At 38.5% G+C, this 11,342-nt stretch overlaps 1 protein-coding gene across 1 annotated transcript; it reads left to right on the forward strand.

Annotated features, from left to right (window-relative positions):
• Positions 1-2,096: 2,096 nt before the first annotated feature.
• Positions 2,097-8,954, forward strand: LOC149834364 (BTB/POZ domain-containing protein At1g30440-like). The gene is made up of 4 exons (XM_090010081.1): positions 2,097-3,180; positions 5,419-5,488; positions 6,395-7,618; positions 8,167-8,954. Exons 1-4 carry the CDS (start codon positions 3,122-3,124, stop codon positions 8,701-8,703), a joined length of 1,890 nt encoding a protein of 629 aa, XP_089866207.1. The 5' UTR covers positions 2,097-3,121; the 3' UTR covers positions 8,704-8,954.
• Positions 8,955-11,342: the final 2,388 nt, after the last annotated feature.

Genomic DNA, 11,342 nt, shown 5'->3' on the forward strand with positions numbered 1-11,342 from the left:
ACCCGCCAACCCGTATGCCAACCCGCCAACCTGCCAACCCGTCAACCCGACCCGCCAACCTGACTACCTGCCAACCCGATCCGTCAACCCGCCAACCCGACCCACCAACCTGACCTGCCAACCTGAAAACCCGTTTACCCGACCCAACCCATTTATTAAATGGGTTGGCGGGTCGTGTCGGGTTACCCGTTTATTAAACGGGTCGGGTTCGTGTTTGACACAGTTGACCCGTTTAATAAACGGGTCGGGTTCAGGTTGAGGTATGCTGACACGCCAACCCACCAACCCAACCCGCCAACCCGACCCGATTGCCACCCCTAACTCTCTAGTCCATTGGTATTAGTACCCCACGGTTCACCAACTATGTTTATTATATTTTACATGATGGCCATTTGCACCCTTTTAGTATTAGACATTAAAATCACAATAATAAATTTAATATTTTCCATTGTTTACCCCCTACGGATATAATTAAGCTTCAACAGCTTGGACTTTAAAAAAAATAATAATGATTTTTTTTCCTTGGTTTCTAATCGTGTATTCAGGGAGTACTCCTTTTGGCCGAAAAAGTATGCTAAAAAGTGGCTAGTGTTTCATTGGTAACTTAGGCCAAGAGGCTGCTTTACCTAGCTGGACCTTTGTTACTGTTTACCAAATTACTAGGGATGTCAACTGGTCGGATGTAACCCGACATCTGACCCGAATCCTAATCCAATTAGTCGGGTTGAGTAGCAAGATTCGGATCCTAATGATAATTGAATTCAGGTTCGGTATTAACTTTTGCATTCAAACTCCAACCTTAATCCCGCAAAAACCTGAACTGATTAAATATAAGCTATACCCGATTAAGTCAGACATGGTAATGCATAGATCCGACCCGAGACCGTGCTAGTCTCCACAAAACAAATTCATGCTCGAAAAAAGCAAGTGGGAATTTATCGTGCTCAGTGATCCATCATGGTTTTGTTGTCAAAGCTACGTTTTTACTTTAATGAGAACTAAAAGTCAGTTGTCAAACTTGTCATCTTTAGCAGGCTGATTGTTTTTTATGTTAGGTGGGACTAACTAGGGAATTAATAATTTACAGTTTCATGTGTGTGGGTCTGAACTTTGAACAAGAAAAAAAAAGGTATTCCATAACTTCAATTCCTTGGTCATCCAAGTTGCTAGAACTATATACATATAAAAAGGAGGGCTGTTCTGGAAATGCATGGAATCAATGGCCTATTATCAAAAACTGTCCTTCAAGGTTGATGCACTTGAATGTGCACAGTGGTTGAGTGGCAGAGGGGCCTATATGCTCAAACATTTATCCATTCTTAGCAACTCTTCCTATAGCAAACCCATGCATATAATTGCCTTGCCTCTTCTTTGATCTTTGACAGGTACAAATGCACCTTCATTATTAATGCAATTTACTAGGGAGAAATATTGGTTCACAGTGCCCCCGCAGTCATAGTGATGCTTGACAACTATCTATTTAACATGGTTTACAGCAAAGAGGTGAGTGTGAGATGGGTGACTATTTGGCTGTTAATATGCAAGAGTCTCACTAGGCTGCACAATTTTTCATGGCCCAATAATTGTTTCATTTTCCTGCATTACTTCAGTGGTCTCAAGTCTGGCAATTTGTTTTGTGTACCTCATTAGGGCTCCAATTGAAATTGACATGCTCCAATTGCTCCTCTGGCCCTTGATAACAACAACGCCTTCATCCCAAACAATTGGGGATAGCGCCTCTTAATAATGGGTAAACCTTGTGAAGTGGGACACCTAATGATAGTATAAAATGTAGCAAAACTCACAATGTTGGTATGATTAAATACACTAAATGGACTGGTTTTAGCGAACACCATCCAAAGTGGAGCAACGAACATCCAAGGGTTAAAATGGTGGCACACTGGATATTCCATGAAGATTCAAGGACAAATTCACTGAGCCAAATTTCCCATTTTCCTTTTCAGAAAAATTGACCTGTTTCTGCTCCTCTTTATGGCAAAGATAATATATATATATATATATATATATATATATATATATATATATATATATATATATATATATATATATATATTCCCCATTTAATTTTATTCAACAAATGCATTTGTTTTTCTTACAGTTTCAGTTAAGCATGGCTGGCTGGCTGTTCTTCACATGGTCTAGTACCAAAAAATCAAATCCAATCTTGTCCCCATTTTTTATTGTTTTCCTTCTTTTTCTCTGTATTCCTTTCTGTACACTCTGCCACTGAGGTTTTCCCTAGCATTAAGTTCTAGAAGAGAGCCAATAGAACCGACCACATTTTTCAACCTTTTAGGATTTGGGTTTTGGCACCATCCTTCCCAAGTGTAGGGCTCTTCTTTCTTGTCTTCTCATGGAGGCATTTTGTTTGTTTCATGGTGCCACACATGGCTTTTTCTAGAGCACAACTGTGTTAAACCAACCCTAAGGGAAGGAGAAAAAAAGACAAAGAGGGAAGAAAATAAGAGTGCCCTTTTAAGCTTTTCCAGTCTTTTTCTGCAGTTGTGGTCTTTTTTTTACTCTCTCTCTCTCTCTCTCTCTCTCTCTCTCTCTCTCTTGAATGTATCGATGTGGGTGAGCTGGAGGGCAGTGTCCTAAAGATTAGTGGTGTCTTGGAGGATGTTTTAGGTTAGGTAGCTTTCTGGAGTTATTCTAGGAGTTGTTAGAATATATACATATATATATATATATACATTTTCTTTTGGTTGGGTTGTTGGAGTAGATTTAACAAGGGTGTGTCATATTCCTTGGCTTGTGAGAGTTTTCTTGTGGTGTCTGAATTAGTTTTCTGAAGATGGGTGTCCTGATATACAGTTGGGATTAGTGATTTGGCGGGCTAGGGGTGGATTTTGGGGGAGATCTAGTGATTCTGTGGGAGACCCTCTTGGGGGGTTAGCTGATGGGTGGAGATTTGGAGGGGATAGTTAAAATTTAGTACATTTGGTGGGGGGTTTTGGGGTGGTTTTAGGTTGATTTGTGTGTGGGGTAGTTGGTTAGGAATTTGGAGATCATGCTTTAAGAGCGCCCCGTTACCCCTGTAGTTTCTAGAGGAAGTTCTCGCCTGATTTTTTACATTACTCTTCTTTTTCTCTTTGGGCAAATGGCATGCATGAAGCTGGGATCGAAGATGGATGCGTTTCAACGGAAAGGCCAGGCCTGGTACGAACATATTCTTTAGCATATTTTGAGCCCATATTTCTTCAACTGTCCCCATTTTCTGTGTTATTTGGTAGGATAGCCCCATGCTTCATTTTGATGTTTTAAGGATTTCTGGTTTGTAGTTTGTTCTCTAAAGTACATGCGTGAATCTGTTCTGCGCTAAATATGGGAGCTTGATGGAGATGAATAGAGGAGGAATTTGTGTGTAAAATTTGTGGTTCCTGTGCCCTGATCCCCGGATGCTTTGAAACAGAATGTTGATTCTAGGACGATCTGAGATTCTTTATTACTTTTTTTTTTACTTGGAGAAACTGCCCCAGAATCAGAGACCTACCCGCCCTGACTCTGCCTGCCATACTTACGGTCGCTGCCAGGCTGCTCTGGCACCCTAAAACTCCGAGGGCTTACCCCTTGCCCACAAGACCTTAATTGTATTTTGTCTGCTGTTCTTGCAGTAAGTTGTTGAAAGAGGTCTCCATATTAACGTTGAATTTTGATCCTTCATAGTGGTTATACCTAGAATCGTCTACCTCAATGTTTCTATTACTTGAGAAAAAGAATCCTTTGAACATCCAACTTCTCGTTTTTTCCTTTTCTCTTTAATTTTTTAACCTGCCTCCTTTTTTGCTTAACTAAGATATTCCGGATCACAAGCTAGTTGTTATAGGTTCACAAGGCATGAACTATTAGTACGATATTTAAGAATTCATAAATAGATTATTTGACTTGATGGGTTCTGGCACAAGCTGAATCCTAAATGTAAGAATTTGTTTTTGGTTTTGAATTAAGGTCTGTTAATTGATGTTGAATTCAGCAAGTTGACCCATGTTGGGTCATCTGAAAAGGAGCAACTTGGTGAGCAATTAATTGGTGGACTAATTGATATTGATTCCCAACTTAATTGCATCAAAGTGTGAGTGAACTTGTGAAAATACAACGAAATAGCATGATCTTCATATGATGCACTGATTTGGAAGCAAAAGGAGTTTTCTGCAAGTTTTGATCATATTTAGCAATTCATACTTATTGTGTTTCTGATGTTATGAATGAGGAATGATTGTGTTAATCTTTGATTACTAGATGGTGGGTTTATGGTTATAATTTCTCGAAGGTGGCATTGATATGGATATTGAGTGTCTAATTCCTGAAGCTAGCGAGGATTGATATTGAGTGTCCAACACTTTTAGGGGTCTTTCACTCATGAATCTAGTGCTTTAGTGACAAAACTTAAGGTTACTGATTTGTTAGACAATGAAAAAGAGGAATTGAAACGTGATTCATTTGCTTTATCATATCCATAAAAATTACAGCTGGTAATCCTGGTTCCAATTGCATGTATGCTAATAAGTAGGATGCACTTGAATTCTTGAATGCAAGTATATATGAATTGTTTGTCTTGTACACCAGCAACCTTGATATTCTTGTATTCTTGAAAGGAACACGTCCTTTGACATGTGAAATGAATCATTTTCCTTATAGGGATGTTGTTTCCTTATAGGGAAATTTAGGAAAGATTTGATTCTCTCATCCAATCATGCAAACACTTGGCTATATTGAGAATTTGGTTTCTTGATGCTTGTGGCTGGGGCCGATTGCAATTAACCTAATAATAATTGTCAATCTTTTCACTAGAGATTCAACCTCAGCAATCCTAGGTAACATGAACATCTCAATTTTGCAATAGTAAAGTTGGAACCGTAAAATAGAATGGTAATAGAAGTCCTTAGAACCACAGGAAAATGGGTTTAATCTTTCCTTGTGCATGGTGGGAGAATTGTTTTTTTTTTTTCATTCTAATTTAGGACAAGAACTTTTCCCATCTGATCATTGGAAGACTAGAATACTGGTCTTGTGACTCAGTCACTTGGCATGAGCCAGAACTTATGGTATTTTGGGACCAGTGGAAAATTATACCAAGTTGGTGTTGGAGGGTCAGACACATCCCAAGAGTTATCCAAATCCAAGCTACATGATACATCTAACTATTAATGCAAATATTTCCAAGTGTGCTGGTTTCTATCCTTTTTTTTAATCTCAATGCAATTTGTCTTCTCACACTCACAAGTGTTGTGATGCTAGATATTCTCAACCGCAGGTTTCAATTGCCATTGAATCTCTTCATTATTCTGGTTGTTCCCCTTGGGACATGCTCATATAGTGAAAATGTTCATATATGTTTTGCTTTTTTGTTAATTTGTGATTATTTGTGTTGGTTTATTGTGAAATGTGTATTTGTAGGTTCTGTACAACTGGCCTTCCAAGTGATGTTGTTGTTGAAGTCGGCGAGATGTCCTTTCATCTTCACAAGGTGAAGCTTATGGCAAAAACTAATTGCTTTGAATCTATGTTAATATTTAACCTCACCTTTAACGGTATTCTTGAGAACTGTTTATCAATAAAAAAGATATAGCATAAATGATTGCGGGCCTATGTTGCAGTTGAAAATCTTCAAATAATAGATTTTTGAAAAAAATCATGCTTGATATTTGAAATTGTTGGTCAAAATTATGCCAAATAATTGGTGAAAACTATACCTCATGTTGTTCACTCTTTGTCAGGAAAGTTATTTTTGTTTTGGGAATTTACAAAATTGTGCATTATGCTATTCACAAGGTGCTTCTTCATGAGGCATCAGTTTTTCTATGATGTTTATAATATTTGTCCAATAAGAAGCAGGTTTTATAATCCCCTCAATGTATAGTGTGTCTAAGGTGTACATGCATGTATATATGTTACTGCATGTGTATGCTAAAGGGCTTGGGACTTGGGAGAAATAAGGATTTAGCTGGGGACTTGGGAGGCCTGGAGCATTCACAAGTCAGGTTAAGTTGCCCTGAATTCTTGTCTCTGGCCTGAACCTGTTAGAGACTAGGCACTTATTGTTTAATGATCCAAAAAATTATTTCCCCATTGCTTATGGATGTGGGCAATTCACACCCTATTACTTTTGTGCATACCTGTGTGGCCTGACTGATTTGGCTCTGATTGCTATTTGAGACTGATGATTCGGAGTTTCCAGTTTAGATGTGAACCATAAGTCTTCATTGAATCTGGCTTCAACCTCAGTCAAATTGTGGGGTTCTGGATCAGTTCTTTGAGTCTTTAAACACTGTTTTTTCCTTGTACAAAATCTTCTTAGAGAAAAATTGATCTTTGTGTCAGTGTAACTTTCTGTGCCACATATTTGATGGTTTTCCATGGCTCTTTTTTGCAGTTTCCATTACTTTCCAGAAGTGGGATTTTGGAAAGACTGATTGGAGAAATGACTGAAAAGGGAGAAGAGAACTGTGTTATCCAGCTCCATTCAATTCCTGGTGGTGCAAAGACATTTGAACTTGTGGCCAAATTTTGTTATGGTGTCAAATTAGAACTCACTGCTACAAATGTTGTTCATCTACGATGTGCTGCTGAGCACCTACAGATGACAGAAGACTATGGGGAGGGGAATCTTGTGTCCCAAACAGAAGTTTTCCTTAACCAAGTCATCCTCCGTAGCTGGAAAGATTCAATAAAAGCACTTGAAACTTGTGAAGATGTTCTACCACAGGCGGAAGAGCTGAACATTGTGAAGAGATGCATCGAGTTATTAGCTGTAAAAGCTTGCACTGACCCTAATCTATTTGGTTGGCCAATGATGGATCATGGCCCAATGCAAAGTCCAGGTGGAAGTGTTCTGTGGAATGGGATAAGCACAGGAGCTAGGCCAAGAAGTGCAAGTTCAGATTGGTGGTACGAGGATGTCTCCAATCTGAGTTTGCCTTTGTACAAAAGGCTGATCACCACCATGGACTCTAGAGGCATCAAATCAGAGATCCTGGCAGGTTCTGTCATGTATTATGCTAAACGTTATTTTCCAGGACTGAATAGGCGCCAAAGTATTAATGAATCAATCACACGTCTTGCACCAATATCTTTCACCAATGCACCGTCTGAAGATGAACAGAGAGTTCTACTTGAAGAAGTTGATAGTTTATTACCAATGCAGAAGGGCATGACATCCACGAAGTTTCTCTTTGGGCTTCTGCGAACAGCACTGATCTTGCATGCAAGCCCAACTTGCAAAGCAAACTTGGAGAAAAGAATTGGAATGCAGTTGGACCAAGCCACTTTAGAGGACCTATTGATGCCTAATTTTTCACATGCCACGGAAACACTTTATGATGTTGACTGTGTTAAGCGGATTCTTGAACACTTTTTGGTGTTGGATCAAGCTACAGGTGGTGCATCTCCATGCTCGGCTGATGATGGACAAATCATGGGTTCACCATCTCTGACCCCCATAACCATGGTTGCAAAGCTTATAGACGGGTACCTTGCTGAGGTTGCTCCAGATGTCAATTTGAAACTTCCTAAATATCAGGCATTGGCAGCAGCTGTCCCTGACTATGCAAGGCCTTTGGATGATGGCCTCTACCGTGCAATTGACATATACTTGAAGGTAATCTTGCACCTCAAGCCTTTGAATAAAAGTTTAAAACTAGAATTATGATTGAAAGTTGAAACTAATAATGGGGCTAGATGGATATCCAATGGACTCCGATAAGTCGGGGCAGGTACATCTGACTGAAGACTTTGTTGGCTATCAACATGCCCCTAGATGCCTATTTTCATTTTTGAATCAGATGATTTGTATGGTTTTTGATGGCTGTTATAGGTGTCAGATTAAGCAATCACCAAGGCATGCTATCCATTTCACACACACACACACACACACAGATTTTCATATTTGGGCATGCACTTACACCTCTTCTTGAAAGATTCAATTAATTGAAGATCATGTCAATGTCTAGCTGCATTATTGCAAGTTAGTCTTGCCATGCACCATTATGCTGGGTAAGCTTTTTTTGGTAAGCAACATAATATTGTTGTCTACAATGCCCATGAATTTTCTTTTCATGAACTGGTTCAATCACATTATTCTTAGAAAAACTTATCCCTCGCACTGATCTGTTTTATAAGTTCTTGACTTGTTTGTTGGACGTCCAGGCTCATCCATGGCTCACTGATTCGGAAAGAGAGCAGCTTTGCCAGTTAATGGACTGTCAAAAACTCTCACTAGAAGCCTGTACCCATGCAGCACAGAACGAGAGGCTGCCACTCAGAATAGTAGTCCAGGTCCTCTTCTTCGAACAATTACAATTGAGAACTTCAATTGCTGGCTGTTTCTTGGTTTCTGATAACCTTGATGGCTCAAGGCCATTGAGAAGTGGCCTGGCAGCCTCAAATGAGGGCGGATGGGTTAATGCTGTGAGAGAAAACCAAGTGCTTAAAGTTGGGATGGACAACATGAGAATTCGTGTCTCCGAGCTCGAGAAGGAGTGCTCAAACATGCGTCAAGAAATTGAGAAGTTGGGTAAGGGAAGAAATGGCACATGGATCAGTGTCTCGAAGAAATTCGGGTTCAGGATCAAATCACAGATGTGTAGCGCTCAAGAAGGCTCTGTCAGCAGCCAGAGTCATGGCGAAAGCAAACTGGACAAGCTGTTTCAGGCAAAGCATGTGAAACATAAGAAAGAAGTGTAACAAATTCTTTTATCTTGTCCCTTTTTTTTCTGTTATGATATTAAACTTTGATCTGTTTTCTCTACTCCTTTCAATGCTGTTGCTGACTCTGTTGTTTATTTTGGGGGGTTCGGTTGTATTGAAAGCTGAGAAAGGAGTTGAGAAAAGATTGGGTCTCCATGTAACATTGTGCATCTTTGTAAGGTGGTTGTCTTTGTTTCGCTCTTAATGTTAACTCTTGTACTGCTATACTACAAGTACTGCTTTCTAGCATTTATTGTTCGCCCTGTTTGTGTTAGTAAACTTAGTATATAGGAACATAAGAGCTATTGTCCATGCTCTTTTTCATGCATTTTTCAATTTTTTTGGTTAGATCAGATCCTACAGAAGTTATCTACAAGTTGGATTTTGTATTGTGTGATTACATTTAAGTATGTTTTTTTACAGCTTGAAAAAATAAAAAACTTGCAATGTTCAAAAATTTCAGGGCTCAAAAAATCATGTTTTACATCGATGAAGACATGATCCAAGGTGTCACCTAGTAAACAAACAATGTTGAAGATGTCTATGAGGTTGGATCGTATTGATACAACTTGCACTCATGATCTCTAGCTAGACTGGACGTAGGGTTGGGAAATGAGGCGAACTGCTTGTGGCTCAGCTGCAAGCTGAACGCAAACTACTCATGTTGCTCGATTCAGCTTACATAGACTCGTTAAATAGCAATAAATGTATTATACATTATCAAGCAGTGCAATATAAAACAAATGATTGAAGTGTTTGGATTTCTAATCTTTGTAATTGGTTTGGAGTTCAAATCGTGTTGCTTCCACCTTTGAAACAATGCACTTCTTTGTAAACAAGACAAGTAGAGATGGGATCAATGGGTTTAGAGTACAGGTCCTATTTTTTACAGCTCTGAAACAGTACATTGTTTTTGTAAATGAGTCAGCTCAAGCTTGGCTTGTTTAGCTAAGGCTTTTCATGAGATCCACCTTGTCTTGGCTTGCTACAAGTACGAGCCAAGAATGACCACCTCATGCTTAACTCATTTGGCTTTCTCTCACTATATACATGTAAACTAAATATGAGAACTACCATGTGAACTAGGCATTTTCAATGTTTTTTTTTTGCAAACCACATAGATGTGTTGGGCATGGTGAATTTGCTGGTAATCAAATGTTGGATAGTATATTTTTTATGAAAAAATACAATTTTTGGATGCTTGAATATTTATGAAGATTATGAGCTGTTGATTTTAAAGCCTTGAAAATTCATGTTTATGCATCATAATCGAATGTAAGAGCTGGTCATTAGAAAACCAAACATGCAGGTCACATCATATGGTTGGACATAAGAGAAAAGAAAAAAAATCCATGAAAATTGCGGTTCACATGGTAGTTCTCATAATTTTGTGACTATATATATTATTTATTTATATATTTGCAAGATTATTCTTGGGAAATTTTAAAAACTAAGAGTATTCATATTTTCAAAAAAATTATTTTGGCATTTAAAATGAAAAATAAATTCAGAAAAATAGAAAGAAAACAACTTTAGTTAAAAATAAATATTGGAAGCAATATTTTCCGTCTTTCATGATACCTTATCACTTTTTGGTTTTGGAAGAAAAGAACTTTCAGAGGCGATATCTGGAAAATATTGAAATATCCTCTCTCTCTCTCTCTCTCTCTCTGTTGGGGATAGATATCCCAATCACTATGGACGACGCACATGGATGACAATTTTTAGCAAGCTGGCCACCACTTCATATCTCTCTCAGCCCCTCCCTCAGATTGACAGCCGCCTACACAATATTGTGCTTTTGTTTTTAGCTATTTTGCTGGTATGACTCACTATGCACATTTGAATGTGTGGACCACAAGAACATGTCCAAAACTTACATACTGCAACCACACATTCAGATCTTGCGGCACAAAGTCTGGTATATTATTGCTGTTCCATAACTTTGCTTGACCCAGATTTGTTGATGCTGGTGATCCAATGGCAACACACGCTTGTTATAATAAAAATTTCTGTTAGCAGGCTAGTTTTCATTTTTGCCCTAAGAAAAAATCATAATTATTGTTCCGGACTGAAAAAAATAAATAAATTAGTTAACCACATTGTGGAGCTTATCACTTATTATTATTATTACTACTACTATGGTTGTTATCATTGTTATTATTATTATTGTTTATTATTATTATTATTATTATTGTTGTGAGGGAACTCACTTAAATACCTGCTGCATTTTCAGCAGTCACTAGGTTCTTGAAAGGAGTGGCTGACCACCATTCCCAAGTTGCTCTTGAGACAAATTTAGCGTTTACGTAAAGCATGGCCAACTTCATGAAATCCAACAATTTTATGTACCTCGCGTGAACCTTGTCCAAGTTCATCAACCCCAATGCTTATAAAATTTAGTGGCACTCAAACTCAAGCTTGTAACTTTTCAGTTCACATGCACTTGGATGGGTTTAGCTTAATCTATTCAATGCATTGTTCAAAATCAGTGGTTACAATGCTGGATCAAACTGATTATAGGCATGCCTACATGTGATAAAGTAGGAGGTTAATCTTAATCGTTGAACCATGAGATAAAAAACTCATGCTTACATAGACTAAGGACCGCAAACCTGAGCTTGCCTGGTTCATGC

Source organism: Nuphar pumila, chromosome 6 (genome assembly GCF_984573655.1).
Source record: "Nuphar pumila chromosome 6, dmNupPumi1.hap1.1, whole genome shotgun sequence".
In the NCBI taxonomy this organism is placed as follows: Eukaryota; Viridiplantae; Streptophyta; class Magnoliopsida; order Nymphaeales; family Nymphaeaceae; genus Nuphar; species Nuphar pumila.